The sequence below is a fragment of the Procambarus clarkii genome, chromosome 73 (assembly GCF_040958095.1).
Source record: "Procambarus clarkii isolate CNS0578487 chromosome 73, FALCON_Pclarkii_2.0, whole genome shotgun sequence".
NCBI lineage: Eukaryota > Metazoa > Arthropoda > Malacostraca > Decapoda > Cambaridae > Procambarus > Procambarus clarkii.
The window spans coordinates 9,789,713-9,809,898 of NC_091222.1; the positions used below are offsets into that span (position 1 = coordinate 9,789,713).

General features: G+C 38.9%; 1 protein-coding gene across 1 annotated transcript in view; it reads left to right on the top strand.

The window, feature by feature from the left end:
* LOC123774158 (glutamate receptor-like) overlaps positions 1-20,186 on the top strand; it is a 124,461-nt gene that overhangs the window by 18,568 nt on the left and 85,707 nt on the right. The window contains exon 3 of the mRNA XM_069312663.1: positions 14,987-15,160. Within this exon, the coding sequence (XP_069168764.1) occupies positions 14,987-15,160 (174 nt within the window). The remainder of the gene's footprint in view (positions 1-14,986; positions 15,161-20,186) is intronic.

A 20,186-nucleotide genomic window follows, 5' to 3' on the forward strand; every position in this document is an offset into this window, starting at 1 on the left:
CCGTAATTGTCCCGGTTCATGATGAATCTTTTTCACCTTGAGGGGTACAATTTCGACGTCTATTTTCTGTACTTTCCAGGGAGCAGACATATTACACTGTCGAGAGGGTTTACAGCAGTCAAGTACATCGTATTCCCTGAGGTCATGAGCTAATCCCCTCGTGTAGCGTGTCTCCCTCAGTTTCCTGGAAGTGTGTACGTCACTCAAGCAGGTCTGAACGCTCTCAAACAGCTTATCCCCTCCTTTTCTCCACATGAAACGAATAGCTACTCTAGTGTTAATATCACGGACTCTATCACACACACTCTGTAAATTTAACTCCATTCTCATTATTTCAATCATTGCATTTCTTTGACATCCAAGAATAATCCTCATAGCCTCGTTCTGTATCAGCTCTATTTTTTTAATTCTGCCTTGGCCTGTGTATGACAAAACGGGTGCTGCGTAGTCTATCAGGGACCGAACAGTGCTTATGTATAACATCCGTAAGATAGGTACCCCAACACCTTTACCAGAAAAAGCCAGTGCTTTTAGAGGATAGAGGATGCAGACAGGCTTTACATAAGGTGCTGATATGATTTATTTCAGCATTTTTACTCTCACATGTGTATCCAACATACATGCCCAGATACTTGTACTTCTGAACACGGCTCAGTTTCACACCATTTAGAGTAAGTGTTATATTTCTTCGTTTCCTATACTCATATTTGGTTTTATCTGCATTTATAACTAAGCCTAACTTGTGACAGGTTGTACCAAGTATGTTAAGAGCAGTTTGAATTTTGTTCCCGGAAGTGCCTTGTATAAGAATGTCATCAGCATATATGATCGTCGTGACCCCTGGAGGATACATCTCTGATGCTAATCTGTTCATTAATACATTGAATAAGGTGGGACTTAATACTCCCCCTTGTGGGGTACCTAACTGAAACCTCCGTTCCTCAGACATGTATCCCTGATAATACACCTGACCTTTTCTGCCTTGTAGATAATCCCTTATCCAGTGTAGCAATCTCCCTGTTATTCCCAGATTGGCTAATTCGTATAAGATTACTTCCCCATTGGCTTTATCAAATGCTCCTTGTAGATCAACAAAAACTCTACAATTGTCATCCATATTAGACAAACACTTTAAGAGACAATCCGCAGTACTTTTGCCTTTGATAAAACCAAAGAGATTACTGGACATGTCATCACCTACAAGGTAGAGTAGCCTATTTAACAAAATCCTTTCCATCATTTTACAAAAGCAGGATATTAAGGAGACAGGTCTGTAGCCTCCGTTTGACTTAGGGATAGGAATGATGACAGCCTCTTTCCATTTTCTTGGCAACTTTCCTTCTCTATAACTCATTAAACAAATCAAGTAAGGGACTAGGTTTCATACCGGCTAAATAATTAAGAATGTCATACGTTACTCCATCTTTCCCGGGAGCAGTAGAGCTGCCACTTTTTATAGCATCCAGTAGCTCATCGTGAGTTATCTCAGTGCACGCTATAGATCTTGTATTTAAGGCACATAAAGTTACTCCATTTCTAATATTTTCCCATGACTCAATGGTGACTCTCGTGTCTGCAGGTAAGGACTCCATACCAGCAGCACTAGCCCATTTATCTACTAACTCATTAGCAACCTTCCCTGGATCTGAGTGAGCAATGAATTTGGTCTTACAACCCCTGACTTTATTTACTGCTCTCCATATGTCTTTAAGGTTCTTAGTATTATCAATGGACTGAGCAAAGTCTTGCCAGTATCTGTCCCGCGCCTCCTTCCTCACCTGACTGCATTCCCTAGCCACTTCCAACATTGTATTTTTCTCTTCATCCCTCATTCCATTTTTTAACCATTCTTTATGTGCACTCCGTAGCATTCTCTCCCACCCCTTGACTTGCTGATCATTGGAATATTTAAATTTCTTAGGTCCATGCGTCTTGCTTCCCCTGCCCCCGTTATTTTCCCTCTGTACTAATTTCTCTATGTTCTCGACCATATCCTCGTAAAAATTATCAACGCAGAGCGGCGTGTATTGTTGCTACCAATCTCCCATATTTTGAATAAAATAATTTTACATATCTTTATTAATATTTAGCCTTTTCCTTTGAAAGTGGACTTGTTTTTTCCCCAGTGGTAATTCAACGTTCAAAGCAAAGTGGTCACTAAGTAGTTCCTGAACAACCCGAGCCTCCCCCATAATCCCCTGAGAGTTTAAAATGCAGGCATAGTCAAGCCGTCCTCCCCTGATGTGAGTTGGTTCATTGTTTCCCAATAGACAGGTATCTGGATGATCTTGTAGAAACTGTAACCACTTGACCCCATTAGTATTAATGCTACCCACTGTCCCAAGGCTTGTGTGCCGAGCATTAAGGTCCCCAATGACCAGTGAAGGATTAGTATAAATGCAGTCAGGTAGATAGTTAGCGTCGAAGCAGTTCCTGGATACATACAAATTAACTACAATAAATTCCCCTTCCCTTAATGATAATTTAACACAGACACTCTCTATACCTTGCGTTTTTGATGGCGGTTCTACTAACTCTGCTGGTATGGAGTTCTTTACATAAATCGACGTGCCTCTGATGTTATTTGCGGCGAAGAGGTGAAACCCTTTATAACCATTTAATTTCAATAAGCCTTCATTCCTAGCCCCTGTCTCCTGGAGAGCTACAACATCAATATCATTTCCCATCACATAACAATGAACATCTGTAACCCTGTTTCTTAAACCATTAACATTCCATGACAAAACTTTCAGTCTAGGGTGATCCATTATTAATCAATTCACTGCCTAAGTCATCCCCAATAAATTCACTAAATGATAGCCATACCTTGCATAACATCTCCCACCTCCTCCCAAGTTCACCAGTAAAAGCGACATTGCGATTCTCAAGAGATTTTTTCAGCCCTGTGACGTCCATTATTGGCCCAAATGATTCCTTCATTTTATGTGTAATTATAGGGTTCTTCCTTTCACTACGACTACCATCATTCACACACACTTCACTTTCCTTCATTTCATCACTCAATATTTCATTATTGCCCTCAACCACTATATCCTGATTTTCCTTCACAGTTTTGTGAATATCCTTGACCTCCTGAACGTTTAATTTCGCCTCGATGGACTCGATTCTCTGCCCAAGATTTCGGAGGAACTCACCAACTTTTCTTAGTTCAGCCCACACCTCCTTGACCATATTATTATGACCCTCTTTCTGAGCCACAGTAGCCACTTCACTCACCGTTACATTGTCACTGCCGGAGTCCTGAGTGGTGGCGTGGCTGCTTGTTGCTTGAGCCTGACGAAGTAAAGGTGACTCCTTTACCCACGCATTCGTCCGGTTCACTGGTGCTGTTTGGGGCAGACTGTTTTGCTGTACTCCCGGTGTCTGGGTAAGAGCTCTTGCTTGCTCTGTAACATTCACCGGCCAGATAACACCCATACTCGGCCTCTTGCTACACACAGCTGAGCTGGCATTGTGAACACCTCCACAGTTGCAGCATCTGGGAACTATTTTCTCACCCAGATTAAGTCTGTTTCTACACACATTAGAGAGGTGAGACTTTCCGCAGAAACGACATCGTGGATCATTTTGACTGCTCCAGGATTTATGCCCCCATCTGCAGCACTTCAGGCATATTATGGGCTCTTCCACATACTTTGCTACATGCCTGTAGCCAGCCCCGGTGATGAACACTTTCTCGGGAACTTCACCTCTCACTAGAGCCACCACCTGACTCCTAGCTTCACCTTTAATAAGGTGACGCTTGGCCCACACAAATCGTTGGTCGTTGAGGATGAATTCGGGGTCCAGAATCTGAGGGTATTTATAGATAATTACCTTCGTCAGCTTCTCGTTCCCCTCCGGTATTTCCATAACAATTCCATCATATCCTTGCTGGGTAAGATACTCCACTGCCTCCATAGAACCTACCGTTAAGTAAGGTCTGTTTACACCTTCCTTCAGCAGGGGCTCGAACTTGCGGTGTTCTCTTCCAAGTGTGACTGTCCACAGCAGCTTCTGATGATAAGCCAGCGTGCATGAGGCAGGGAAAAGAAGCCTCCTCCGCTGACCCTCACCTTCCTCACATCGTTCCGTCCGTTTGTCTGCATCAGTCTCGGTGTCGTTCTTCATTCTCTTGTCGTTTCCGTTAAGTGTACCATTACTGTCCACACTACGCCTTGCATCCTGTCTTATCCGTTTCTTCTGTTGCCTTGTTAGAACGTCTTGATACTCACCCTCCTCGACTGACTGGCTGCTTTCTGAGTCCATGTTAATATTGCCGTGGGAAGTAGCCAGTTCTTCTGGTGACTGAGTCTCCATCGGTGGTGGGGAGGCCTGTGGTTGTGCTGGCCTCCACCCCTCACACACACACACACTAAATATATGAATCGGCAAAATTATAAATTAAATATGCAATCTGGTATGCACATGACTTGAAACTGGAGTTATGTAAATTAATTGGATCAGGTAAAGCATAGTAAATTTTATCATAAAACTGAGAAATGTCACACACACACAAAATATATGAATCAGCAAAATTGTAAATTAAATATGCAATCTGGTATGCACATGACTTGAAACTGGAGTTATGTAAATTAATTGGATCAGGTAAAGCATAGTAAATTTTATAAAACTGAGAAATGTCACACACACACAAAATATATGAATCAGCAAAATTGTAAATTAAATATGCAATCTGGTATGCACATGACTTGAAACTGGAGTTATGTAAATTAATTGGATCAGGTAAAGCATAGTAAATTTTATCATAAAACTGAGAAATGTCACACACACACAAAATATATGAATCAGCAAAATTGTAAATTAAATATGCAATCTGGTATGCACATGACTTGAAACTGGAGTTATGTAAATTAATTGGATCAGGTAAAGCATAGTAAATTTTATCATAAAACTGAGAAATGTAAATTTCATGGACATAATTAAACAAGCATACAACACCCCTCACACACACACACACACACAAAATATATGAATCAGCAAAATTATAAATTAAATATGCAATCTGGTATGCACATGACTTGAAACTGGAGTTATGTAAATTAATTGGATCAGGTAAAGCATAGTAAGTTTTATCATAAAACTGAGAGATGTAAATTTCATGAAAATAATTACACAAGTATACAACACTCAACATGTAGTACAATATGATACTTAATAATGGATAAAATGTAGAAAAATATACACAAAAGAATTAACATGTAATGCAGAACATGTAGCAATAAGGCATCAAGAATTTAAAACAAATTAACTTTCTGTAAATGTGTAAATAATAATAATAATAATAATAATAATAATTATAATAATAAAAGCACTGCGGAAAGAATACAAGAATATTCTGCAATGTTATAGCAACTGCTGTAATTAGCTTATAATAAAGTTATAGAGTACAGTACTATAAACACAGATACTGTAACATTTAATATAAAATGCTAAAGGAAACTTCAGCTTAAGGTCTGGGGAAAACATAAAATTTGTCTATAATGCACTTCAACTGCTGAAAAAAACAATATTATTTATACTTAATACACTGCACCAGAATGTACTTGGAATCACTTAACATAACATTACTAATGAACAATGGAACTTGTAGCACCAAACACCACAAAAAGGAATTGAGTGAGGAATGGGCAGCTAATTCCTCTTATCAAGTCACTGGAGGAAAGAATATTTGATATACAGGGTTATTTCCTTATTAAATCGCAATTATTGTATAGCACAGAGTGTACCAGCTATAGTTTACTTAGCTTCGGGCTGTGGTATCCTCAGAACAACTTTGGCTATCGTGAAAAACAATCCATGAGGAGTCGTTTGGGGAGGGGGGGGGGAGGTGAGTGGCGGCGTTGTTTACATCCGGAGGCGATCCTGGCGTCGGTTTCCTGAACCTGGGCTGACGTCATGGACATTGTTTGTCTTTATAGACAACTGTGTCCAGATATTGTTGGTAAGTCCACGTATCATCAGGGCTTGGTTTATCAGGGACAATACCTAAAGTGTCTAAATCCCACAGACGATGTACAGGTGGATCAGACTCATTATCTTCAGATATTTCTCTGAAATGTGGGGGTGACTGTTCCAAGCTTAGTCACGCCACGATTGAATTGTTAGTTTGTTTGTTGGTTGACGCAGTTTTTAGTTGGAAAAGCACCGGTCCAGTAAGCAATTTGCTTCCAGCAGATGACAACAAATTCATTCTGTGTTGTCTGGTGCATCCTGTTATAAATTTATAATAATAGTCAGCGCCTATTAGGATACCAACATCTGTGAGGCAGTCAGAATTTATTTTGTGATCTGCTAGCCTCATGCGGTTTCGTTTGAGATATCTCGCAGTGCGAGCTAGTCCTGTGACCTGCAGGTCTGAAGGAAGTTTATCTACTACTACCACTTGTATTGGACTAGTGGAAGATCCAAGTTTCACTAACACCTTGACTACTTGGTATTTACGAGGTCCACTATTAGTCAAGAATCCAGAAATATTCAGTCTCACACTTTTGGCAGGTTTTAATTTCAACTGCTTGACTAATTGTTGTGTGATGAAGGTTTTCTGTGATCCTTGATCAAAGAGACCTCTAGTGTTAACTCTAGACTTCCTATCAATTAGTTTGAGTTGAGCAGTAGGCACAGTGGTATTATTGCCTGACTCAGTAGTAAGTACATTTATTTCTTGATGTACCTTGCAATATTGTACTGTGGTAGAATTCATAGAATCCTCCCTAGGTGTCACAGATTGTGTAGAAGTTTTTCTACATAAGGCATAATGATGTACACCTTTGTTGCATCTACTGCATAATCATAGCTGCACTACACATTTACTGGGGTCATGAGAACCCATGCACTTGGTGCATCTGTGTAATTCTTGTAGCCGTTTAATCCTAGTATTAAAGTTAGGATAAACAGTGCATTTGTAGGTGACATGTCCTTGCTCACAGAACAGACACTTTCTCTCTCTGGCTAAGTTTGTCCTTTTAGTAGACATATCAGTTGTAGCATCAGAGGGAGATACTGAATAAATACCTACACTACCACTCCGTTTTCCAGTGGATGGAGTAGTCCTAGGTTTGGATTTATTGGACTTATTCAAAGTCGATTTGGGTTTGACTGAGTGGTCAAAGTTAGGTTGTTTAGACTCAGGTTTAATATTATCATGAGTTTTCAACTTGTTAACCGTTATTCTAAGTCCCTCGAATATTTGCTCGAGAGTGAGAAACTCGGTTTTATAGTGAGAGCAGATTTCTGCTAAAATATTTCGAGGTAATTTCCTCTGTAAAAGTAACTTAATTGACCGTTCTGAGGCTGGTACATCAAGTTTAGTACCTAAGGCCTTCACTAGAGACTCTACTTCTAGCCTGAAGCTTTGAAGTGAGTTTGGTCGGTTACTTGGTGCATTCAGATCCAGTAACTGGTAATACAGGTTAGCTATACTCAACTCCTTGTTGCAATAGTTCAACTTTAATAATTTTATAGCTTCCTCATAATTACTCTCAGTGAGAGCTAGGTTATTTATGACCTTTTTAGCCTCCCCTTTGAGAAGACTAATCAGGTATGAGAATTTAGAAACTCTGTCAAGAGAAGATTTCTTATGTATATGAACTTCAAATGAAGTCAAAAATATGTCCCAATTTTCTTCATCCAGCCCTGCAAATGTAGGTAAGTCTAAAGTAGGTAGACGAACCTCAGGTAATTGATTACTGGATTGAGACATAGTATTATTTGCATTAGATTTATATTGTTTTACTATATTGGATATTACATCAATTTTATCTTGAGTCTCATCTTCATACTGAGAAATATCTGCTAGAATTTGATCTATTTCATCAGGATCAGTTTCAGTTGCATTCAGTAGGTTGAGATAAGACTGGCTTGTAGATCTGACGATCAAATTTGAGATCAGCTACTCTCACTGATGTTTCTAGTTGATAGTAATCAATGGGAGTTGCTTTAGACAAAGTATCACATATTAATTAGTCTGGTTAAGTGACCTTTAAGGCCAATATAGGTTCTCCTTAATTGTTCAGGAGTGGCCATGTTGGCTTTAAGTCCAAGTTTCATTGGACTTGAATAAGTATTACTAATGAAGCTTGGGTACCTGCTCATTAGTTGACAAGTAATATTGAGTATAGCCTAAATTAATCTGGCTAAATTACACTCTACCTCACTCGAGGTTAAATGTACCTACCTAACAATAAGTAGCTAAGGATTTTGAGCAGTGCTTGAACGTTACCATTAACTTTCTTCCGGCTAGCTCTTCTTTATCACCATTAGATATAATAGTGATCATTCAGCAGCACTCAAAATTCATACATATAAATAATTGATATGGATATACTCTAATCTGAGTTAGCATAAACCCCACCCTTGGTAGGGTCAGCACAAGAAGGAATAGTGTATGCACTACTGACTAGTCCAAGACTAGTTGTAAGAATTTCTACCTAAGAAACTACTAATTTATTTAGTCTGCATTTGTGCAAAACTCAGCACAATCACAGCATAAATTCCTACCTAATAAAGGTTGGCATAGATTAATTTGTGGTGCAATAATGTGAATATATGGTTGTGCTGTGTTTTTGGGTTTTTTAGATTTTATAGTTTATATAAAGGTGCACTTGCACACACAGGTGAAAATACAAATATGTACAATTAATTTTGGTTTGCCAGCCACAGCCTTTTATGGTGGTTGATTGTGTTAATCAATTTGTCAACTACATGTGACCTAGACTCACCTGACAGGTGTACACCATCTCTTGCCAGGTTTTGCCTGTATGGTCTGGCTGTAAATCGAATATAAGTGGCATCCAATCGTACTCTCTTCCTCAGCCTAAAGTTTATATATTTGGCAGCTCTTTGGTAATATTCTGGACTCACTCCCCAACGATTATTATTGCTTAGTTAGAGAGGTTCCCCCAATGTGAACACTACTGAACTGCTAACAACTTTAAATGAGGAAATTATTGTTTTAAGGTGATTAATTACCTCAGCTAGGTGTCGAGTAGGATGGATGTCATTACCACTTAAATAAATAATAGTTATATGGTGAGGCCACTCTAACGCAGGTGTTAATGTGGAGTTATTATAGAAATTATGAGCTGTTGCTCCTGGAGACCTGAAGATTCTTACCTCAGTGTGAGGTATAGGTCTGAGTGTTGTGGGCAATTGACTGTGTCCCACTAGTGCTACTTTATACATGAGGTATAAGCAGCAAATAAATTGGTGTGTATTAGGCTAGCCTATGTGGTACTCTGTCGGTAGCCACGATAAATAAAATGTGGTTAGCCTAGATTACTACACACACAGTAATTAGTTATGATTATGGTATTAATTGTAATATATCCAGTTCGATAGGGACTATATTTTTCTGTTGGTAAGAAAGCTTACTCTCTATTGATTGATTGATATTTAATTAATAGATTAATTTAAAAATAATCGAAGGACCACCCTATTTTGACTGTTAAGGGAAACAGATAAAGTTAAATGATAAGGACTGGAACACCAGTGCCTATGGATAAGAAACAATTAAAGATTGTTCTTTAAACTTCTATGGGCTGAATAATATATTAATGTTCGAGAATAAACTTCCCATCCTTCACATAATTGGGGGTTAATACCAGAAGTAATCTACTCCCAGTACGCTTCATCGAGGCTGGTTCTTCCTCGAATAAAAATTAGTAATTCTACTAAATACTATTAAGAAACATTAGATAAATTGATTAATGGTCCAAAGATTATATATTGATTAACCAAGCAATTATTCTCATTTGACTTTTATGAGGCTAACATATTAGATATCTCAAATCAAATAAACAAAATTTCTTCGGCTGATCTATAATTTTCTTAATTAAAGAAATAATACAAAAGATTTCAGATGCTTAGCTGTAATAGTGAACGGAGAGGTAGAGGTGCAATGGTGTCGTCTGCTACTTGCTGCAACACGTGAGTTCAAGCATTGCGTGGAAACATGATGCCCACGACCGCTTAAAACACAAGCTGAAATTTCAACTGTATGTACTAATTGGTTACACCTACTATATAATATTCTCACTATGTCATAAAAGGAAAAAAAATAATTCCTTATGGACGTACTTATTGTTTGGGGAGGTCGTGTAGCATAACGATGGACAGTGCACAGTAAAATGATATACGTAGAGATCTCACAATATAACAAATATTAGAGCACTTAATCTGCTGGTTGTCCTCCGAAGCAATTCCAGATTGCTACTGGAGCAATTGTACGCTCCTAGGCCGATTAAATGCAAGAGCCTAATGTAGTATTGATGGAAATCGACTCTCCCGGGACGCACGATGTGATTGTTCGCGTCTCTAGTGAAGCAGCATGGCGAATAATCACGTCCTCACGGCATGGTAGCTAAAGGCGAAGGGCCGCGTCTCTCCGCCCTCCCTCAACTCGTCTCTCGCATTCACAACAGAAATTACTAATCACGGATAATTCTTTTCTGTGTAATTACTGATGTAATGCGTTAATGAGAACCGGGTTGCAATTATGGGGAATTAAATAATATCATATTCTCATTAAACGGTGTTAATCGAGAAATGGAGAGAAATTTTATTTCCTCCATAGCATTCGTACGTAACAGATGAAACTGCTACTTGATAATAATTTCAGTCAATAACTCTCGGTTTTGAATTATTGGGAGCTATATTATCCGTAGTTAATTATTGTACGGAATACTGATAATTTTAGAGAACCACATTCAATTCTCTAACATATTGGTAATAAATATGTTTAAATGTACATTATCTGACGCAATCCTGCCTCTTGATGTCGTGAGAATATTAACAATAGGCTCAGATAAAGAAATATTAATTTATATTAACATTACAGTTAGTGAAATTAATAACTACTGTAATTAGTATATAATAATGATGTATTGTAATACAATGGTAGTGTGTTAGTGTTGGAAATTTCCAACACCTATCTATATCCACCCCAATCTCATACACACATATATATATATACATGCCCAACCCACGCTTGAAACGGGTTCTCGGTTGACCTCAGCCAGTTTTTAATGAGATCAGTGTTTTCTTTATTTTATAGTATAGTAGGGGGTAGCAGGCGTTGTATGGGTCTGTCTGTCTCCCATTTGTTCATCTATCGATCCATTCATCTATCTGTCTAGTTTTATATTCGTCTATCTATCCATACATCAATCTGTATCTATCCTACTGTCTATTCAACAATCTATCTGTCCCACTATCTATCCACCCATCTACCTATCCATGCATCTACCTATCCACTCATCACCCTATCCACCCATCTACCTATCCACCCATCTACGTATCCATGAATCTATCTATTCATTTAACTATTCATCTGTCTATCCATCCATCTATCTCTGCAACTACTTATCCATCAATCTATGCATTTATTTATCATCTATGTATTCATCTATCTATTCATCTATATATATCCATCCATCCATTTATTCATACATCTATCTGTCCATCTGTCATTAATCGTCTATCCATCCATCAATCTTTATATCCATCCATCTGTGCATCCATCTTTCCCTCCATCAATCTTTTTATTCATCCATCTGTGCCTCCATCTATCCATCATTTTATCATATCATCTCACATCTTATCCATCTATCTTTTCATCTATCTATCATCCATCTATTTACCCATCCACCTACTCATTTTTCTATCCATATTTATCTCTCCATCAATTCATTCACAGATTTACCCATCTATATATCCATCTATAAACCCCTCCATCCACCTATCCATTCATCTATCTTTCCATTTATTTAACTGTCTATCTCTCTATATATCTATCAATTTATATATCTATTCATCTATTCATTTATCCAAGAATCTATCTGTCCACCTATCCATCTTTTTATTTTCCTCCTAATCATCTTCCTATCCAACTTTCTATTTTCCTCCTAATCATCTTCCTATCCATCTATTTTTCCTTCCTAATCATCTTTTCAACAATCTATTTATCCACTCATGTACTCATCGACGTACTCTGAAATAACACAGTTACTCTCCAGGCAGGTGTCCTGGCAGGTGTTGTGACAACCGCACATTAAACGAAAAAAAGAGAAAACAAAATATAATAATTGCTGCTGAATACTTTACAGTGTACAAATTGCGGGTGAAAAACAATAGAATAAACACTTTAAAATATTTAATGTAACAAATTTAATGTAACAAAACTTAACAAAAACTTACTTTAATCATCTAGAAAAAAATTAAACAATAAATGACAAAACAACCTTAACCACTTGGCTTAACACAATCAAAAAGAAAATATATACAAGTGAATTTATGTTACTGACAAAAGGTGATTATGACACTTTATACAATTGTTCTGAATGTCACCCGTCACCCATTCATAAGAACGTCAAGGTAAGGGAAGACACACATGAGTAATGAGAGCACCAGATGGTTTCTGCTTGACCACAGTCCTGGCCAGGACTTATATACAGGATGGCGACGTCATACTGGCACGAAGCTGGGACTTAGACAAGGAACCAGCAGCATAAGTGGAAGTTTGCTGGAGGTGAATTGGGAACCGACGAGTAACAGGTGCGCGTCTCTTGGGGAAGACAGGGTGGAGGTTGGGGGTTGGGGGTTGGGAAGGAGAGACTGGACAATAAGTATAGGAACGCATTACTGACCCTTATTGATGTTGAAGGGGAGCATGCTGATATTGAAGACGGCAGGAAGAGGCAGAATCCACTGCTATGCATGGGATAACCATAACACCATCTATTTATCTATGCATTCATCTATCAATCTATTCTTCCTTCTATAAATCCATCCATCTATTTGTCTATCTATTTGTCCATCTTTTTATCCACCTGTCTATGAAACTATCGTTCCATCCATCTATATAAAAATCTATCTATCTCATCTTGCCATCCATATATACATTTATTTTTAATCTATCCACCCATCTATCTATCCATATGTCCATCCATCTATCAGTCTATTCATCCATCTATCCATCCCTCTATTCATTTAACTACGCATCTATATGTCCATCTGTTCATCCTTCTGGATTGGTAGCTATCCAACAATCCATCTATCCATCAATCTATATATCCATCTAGCTTTCTATCAATCTATCTCTCAATGTACCTACGCATCTTTCTATCCATCTATCGGCATACACCTACTCTTCTTTCTATCAATCTATCTATCCATCTATTCATCCTCCAATCTATCCACCTGTCTTTATATCCATCCATCAATATATAGATCTATCTAACTTCATATCTATCTATCCTTATAGCTTTCGATCTATCTATCTATCCATATAACTTTCTATCTATCTATGCCCCTACTCATCTTCTATCCATCCATCTATCCAAGCACCTACTCGTCTTTCTATTCATCTATCTATCCATGCACCTACTTATTTTTCTATCCATTTATCCACCCAAATATCTTTCCATCTATCTATCCATCTATCCTACCTTTTCGCCTATCCTTTCATCTACTCATCTGTCAACTGCCAACCTCTGTCTCTGCCTCCCTCTGTGTTTCTGTCTCTGTGTCTGTCTGTCTCTGCGTCTGTCTCTATCTGTATGTCTGTTGTTGTGCATGTCATTGTCTGTTTCTGAGTTTCTATTCATCCATGTCTCTGTCTTTCTCTCTCACGTCTCTGTCTCTTTCTTTCTCACTTCTCTGTCTCCCTCTCTCTCCCTATCTCTATATCTATCTATCTATCAATGTTTTCCATCAGCCTGCATGGGATGACTTCTGAAGTATAATGAAGATCTCCTTAAGGGTGCATAGAGTAATTGCCGAGCTCCAGGTACTTAATACCAGCAGGATATGAAACCTTTATAATATGCTATGGGATTACGGTGGTAATAATTCAGTTGATTCCACATATCGGTAGGAAAGCCCTCATAAGAGGCAAGGTAAACAGCAGCCGTAAGATACAGCATATGCCAATATTGACATTAAATTACAGCGCCAGCAATAGGCCGACCTGCAAGATACAGCGTACGCCATCAGTTTGTATTTTCTCTGTCTGATTGTTTGGTTGCCGCTCTGTCTATGTTCATTTGTCACTAGCTGCGTCAGTCAGTCTTTCTGTTTCTCAATCTCTGTCTCTGCCTTTGTTTCTCTTTCTCTCTTCGTTTCTCTTGCTCTCTTTGTTTTTCTTTCTCTCTTTATTTCTCTCCTTTTCTGTCTCTGTCTTTGTTTATCCATGTCCCTGTCTTTGTTTCTTTGTCTCTGTCTTTGTTTCTCTCTGTCTCTTTGTTTATCTCTGTCTCTTTGTTTCTCTCTGTCTTTTTCTTTCTCTCTCTGTCTCTGTCTTTGGTTCTCTGTCTGTCTTTATTTTTCTATGTCTCTATCTTTGTTTATCTCAGTCCCTGTCTTTGTTTCTCTCTGCCTCTGCCTTCCTTTCTCCGTCTGTCTTAGTTTCTCTGTTTGTTTCTCTCTGTCTTAATCTGTCTGTTTCTTTCTCTCTTATACCAAAAAATAATTGTCTAATGTGTGGGTGATCGGGAGTGAGAGCAGCTCAAGGGTGTGAAATACTAAACAAAAGAACAGGCTTTTTACCCTTGTTCAGGTAAAAGATCATTTGTTGAGACTTTTGACTCTGTAAGAATCATCTGTTTGATGCGAGTACGGGCAAATTATTGACAGTTGGAAATTTCTGGTAATTATCTCAAGATCAATAATTAGTGGTGAACATTATAATAAGAAAAACATTTAGGCGAAAAATTTGTTTCGAAAATGTTTAGCTGTGACGTTGTCCGGTTGAGCCAAAACTCGTCATGGGGGGTTTTAATGTTGCACTGGCACACTGTTCGCTTCTGAATTGTAGCCACCCCGACCAGCCTATGTTCATCCTGTACCCTCAGACCATTCCCTCTGCCAATTCGAGTGGGGGAATGACCAACGCTAACCGTGAGGCCTCAAACTCTTAACAGACAGACATTCTCTCTTACAGCATTGATTTATATTTGGGTTTCTGCAGGTTCGATCACGGCCCTAATCTGTTAGTGGCATCAGAAGGGAATCCCTTCAGCAAGATGATTACAGAGGTTGACGTTGATCATGCTGCTGCTGCTTCACCGTCAGGTCATCAGTATCGCTTCTCTGGACCTGTCCCAGAGCTCATCGACTACCTTGCTAAAGCTCTTAATTTCTCGTGAGTATTATTTGATAGTGGTTAAGATAATAAATATATGTACTTGAATTCCATCGAAAGACATCTTTAAATATTTAATTGTACCTGCAAGTGCCATGAATAATTAAGGAGGAAGATTATGCTGTCGTAAGTCAGTATTTTATCTCAAGAAATCTATATATAATATATAAAATATATGTCTCTCTGTCTGCAGAGATACAAATTTGTATTTCCAAGGTTAAAAGCCAGATGTATGGAAGGGGCTTGCCTTACCTAACCTTTCTAGATAGCACGTAGGTGGTGCTGGGCTTGTCGGGGTTGGCCCAATTGCCCACTAGTCATGAAGAATCTGTTCCTATTTTGATTCAAAGCAACTTCAATGTAGTCTAAAATAGTTTTTTTCTAGAGAGTTCTTCAAGAGATTTTTAGATGTTCAAATTATATCAACTTACTCAAAACATAATCACAACGTTAATGTTACATTAAAACGTAATGTTACATTAAAACGTAATGTTACATTAAAACGTAATGTTACATTAAAACGTAATGTTACATTAAAACGTAATGTTACAATAAAACGTAATGTTACATTAAAACGTAATGTTACATTAAAACGTAATGTTACATTAAAACGTAATGTTACATTAAAACGTAATGTTACAATAAAACGTAATGTTACATTAAAACGTAATGTTACATTAAAACGTAATGTTACATTAAAACGTAACATTACTAAACAATGTTACAAAGATGTTACTAAACTGTGTTACAAAAACGTTACCAAACTATGTTACTAGAACGTTACTAAACTGTGTTACAAGAAAGTTACTAAACTGTGTTACAAGAAAGTTACTAAACTGTGTTACAAGAACGTTACTAAACTGTGTTACAAGAACGTTACTAAACTGTGTTACAAGAAAGTTGCTAAACTATGTTACAAGAAAGTTACTAAACTGTGTTACAAGAACGTTACTAAACTCCATTGGTAGAACTTTGCATCAAAATGGTAAATATACAAATATTATTGAGAGAGAGAGAGAGAGAGAGAGAGAGAGAGAGAGAGAGAGAGAGAGAGAGAGAGAGAGAGAGAGAGAGAGAGAGAGAGAGAGAGAGAGAGAGAATAAGAGAGAGAGAGAGACAGAGAGAGAGAGAGAGAGAGAGAGAGAGAGAGAGAGAGAGAGAGAGAGAGAGAGAGAGAGAGAGAGAGAGAGAGAGAGAGAGAGAGAGAGAGAGAGAGAGAATAAGAGAGAAAGAGAGAGAGAGAGAATAAGAGAGAGAGAGATAGAGAGAGAGAGAGAGAGAGAGAGAGAGAGAGAGAGAGAGAGAGAGAGAGAGAGAGAGAGAGAGAGAGAGAGAGAGAGAGAGAGAGAGAGAGAGAGAGATAGAGGTGGGTGGGTGGCAGTGTGAGAAATTGAGAAGGAAGATTGGGGGTAAGCATACGTGACGAGATGGGGAGAGGAAGGGGAACAGGGGGTAAAGGATTGGGGAAGATCATGATGATATCTGAGAGTTGGAAGTGTTGGGGATACTGAGAGAGAGGGCTGAGAAAGGGAGTGGGAAAGAGTGGAGAAAATACCCAGGCAAGATCAAGTACTCCATTTAATAAAAAACAAATGTGTAAAATACATATGTGTGAATATATGCATATAAAACATGTTGTGGGATTTATTCTGACTCACTCAAGGTAAGACAACGAATTTTAAAAGTACTGTATAATATACATAGGATTGAAATAAACTAATCTGCTATAACTAAAAACTCTTTACCTGCTGTTTACCGGGCATTTCTAGTAGCAGTATGTTCTCCTGGGGTTCCTGGGGAGACTGTATTCTCACTAGTGAGCTTTGCTCTCCTGGGGAAACTGTATGCTCCCTAGTGAGCTTTGTTCTCCTGGGGTTCCTGGGGAGACTGTATGCTCCCTCGTGAGCTTTGTTCTCCTGGGGTTCCTGGGGAGACTGTATGCTCCCTAGTGAGCTTTGCTCTCCTGGGGAAACTGTATGCTCCCTAGTGAGCTTTGTTCTCCTGGGGAGACTGTATGGTTCCTGGTGAGCTTTGTTCTCCTGGGGTTCCTGAGGAGACTGTATGCTCCCTAGTGAGCTTAATATCTCATAGGAAGGCCCAACATGTAATGATTCTGTTTTCATTTACCTGCCAGGTGGACAAATCTCAGTCAAATTATAAGTTTAAATGTTTAATAATAAAGCAGCATGCATTGTTATTTTACCCTAGCCTTTTAGATCTGGAGTCTTGTCACATATTAATATATATGAACAATTGCAAGAATTAATACTTTATTATTTAGTGATGTAAATTTATTTATTGGAAATAAATAATTTCCTATTAAACAATTGCTATATATCTCTTAAATATTAGTTAACCTAGCTAGTTATATTTAATGGGTTGGTAAGTAATTTGCTTACTGCTTTGAGCTCGTAAACCGGATTGATAACGATCCTACAAGAAAAGAGAGGTTATGGCATGGATATGCACAAACAAATACGAATAAAATTTTCCTTAGAAAGCCTCACCAAACATTCCTTCCTGTTATTTTGTAGCAATGTCGACCCGATGCTCAGTCTTGTATATTCGTTAAGACTTAGCCCTCCTGGTGGGCCTGAACATTGTAGTGATGTTTACTGTTGATAAAGTGGTGTGAGTTTTGTGTAATGACGTCAGCTCCTCAGTTGATGTTCATTTCACTGCTCTTTTATTATCACTTGACACACTATAATTAGTTCACTTCATGTTAACTATAGTTCACAAAATTTAGTTCAGAGTGTGTCACATTGTTTATATTATTTATTAGAGTACACAATGTACACGGGCATGATAAATGGCTGATTATTACTCAGCTTGCACGCCTGCGGTGTTGTTGTTGTTGGTGATTTTGGGGCGACGACGATAGGGGGATCGGATGCGCCCCGGCGTACCCGTGATGGGTAAATCGCGAAGCCTGGAAGGGTGGAATGTCAAGCCAAACCGCGAAACGAGTGACGCCAATCACTAGAAACTAATATGCCATACGGCTAATAAACGCACAGACGGGCAGATGATTGGGGAGCCCCAGGAGGCCCTCAGGGCGACAAGCACCGGCCCCGCTCCACACACAACACCAGGTAGCAAAACCAAAACTCGGCCCCCAACTAAAACGCAAAAAGTCATCCAGCGTCCCCCAACAGAGCAGAAGCCGGCCGCCCATCACGACTGAGGGCACACCAGGAGCCCACCAAGACCCGCCAACTCCCGGCACCTCTCGGCCAAGCCGGCCCCCGAACACCGTCACCCCGCCTGAAGAACCAGCCAGAACACGCAAAAATCAAAAATCTATCAACAATCCCGTGACCCAAGGCGATATGTGCGCCAGGCGTCGTACAATCGGACTGTTGAAAAGGGATGCCAAACGGCAGTAGCAAAGCCAAAACGCGAAAACAAGACGTGAACAGGAGGCTCCCAAGCGGAGGTTACCAGACGTCCGCTCAGCTTCAAGGTTGAACCAGGAGATGCCTGCGGTGTAGTTGTGTTGGTGGTGTTTGTTGTGACTGGATGGTGGCAGATCTCACCACCAGATGGCCTGCTTCAGGGCGAGTGAGATACCCGCCCTGTTTAAATATATATTATTTACTTATATTTACCAAATGTGTTTGGTTAAACAGTTAACTATTGATTATATTTATTAATTTTGGAGTATTTCGATAATAATTTATATGGCCATTGGATTTATTTACGTATCGTGGTAGATCCATTACAGACTCTTTCTTCTGTGGGATCTTAAAGTTAGCTAGGCATAGCCCATGTTCTCTTTGTTTTATAATACTCATAGACCATCACTAACTAATATATGCTAGACTTTAGTTTAAGTGGATATTTTCCTCATCTCTGGGGGCGGGAAATGACGGCTCAGAATTCATGTATATAACTGACACGAGACAAACATTTGCCTCATTTACTCCCATTTATTTCTAAAGTACAAACTCAATTTTTTTAGCACCTTCGTGCAGCTATCATTTGGGGAGAGATGTATCATACTGGAGTCTGTAAGTCACAATGTGTTGATACTGGGGGTTGTCCAGGATCTGTCCGACCTACGGACTCCAAGTGTGCTAGTTTCTCTAGTATTTACAAGGGCGTAGTTCCTTTAGAACAAACATTAACTATCCTCAAAATGCCCACACACACTCTGGGTTGACAGATACGACTTTACCTAACGGCCAGTCTGAACTTGGTTCATCACTGTCCACCAGGACATCACCAGGTTGTATAATAACTGTGTTATATGGGGGAATTAATGATGTTCTTTATAATTTTTTGGTAAGAACCAAGGATGTACTGTAACTAGATTTATATTTGCATGCTGCAGTCTGCCTCCACAATGCAGACTACTCTTTTTATTTTGGTCAATCCATAGTCCATGAGTTTGAGTTAGTTTGTTGTGGAAGTTTAAAAAATCATCCCCATAGGTGTCTCCATGGGCTTATCTTGGCCAATAATTCATTACTTCCCAAAATGTATATTTTATTCCTCTTTTTTCAAGATAAAAAGAAACACCAATTGTGAAGTTTTAACAGCTTTCTCAGTGACGAGAAGCGTTTACACTCTATGGCCTGGCCAGTGGGTCCTCAACAGTAGTCATAGATTGTGTCACAATGACGTGTGGCTTTTGTTCCAGCAAGATGCAACTGTGTGATGGCTCCCAGCTTGACTATGTAAACGACTCTGTCGTCAGTATAAAGAGAGGCTCAAAGCTCTCAAGGCTGTTGCAGGTTATCACTGAGGCTATGATGCCAATGTCATAATTGTCGAAATGACGAACCTTTCATACGTCAGATCTTTAGTGGATTATGCTGCACCTCTTCTTGCTTTGATGCCTGAGAGAAAGCTTGGAGGGCTTGAAAAATTGCAGACCGAAGCATTGAGGATAATCCTTGAGTGCCCTCGTACCACAAAGATACTTAACATCAGAAATGCACTCAATATTCCGAGAGTTGTTGATTGTGTTACTGAAATTAACTGTCAAATTTGAATAAAAATGCTTAGGCTAGCTCATCCT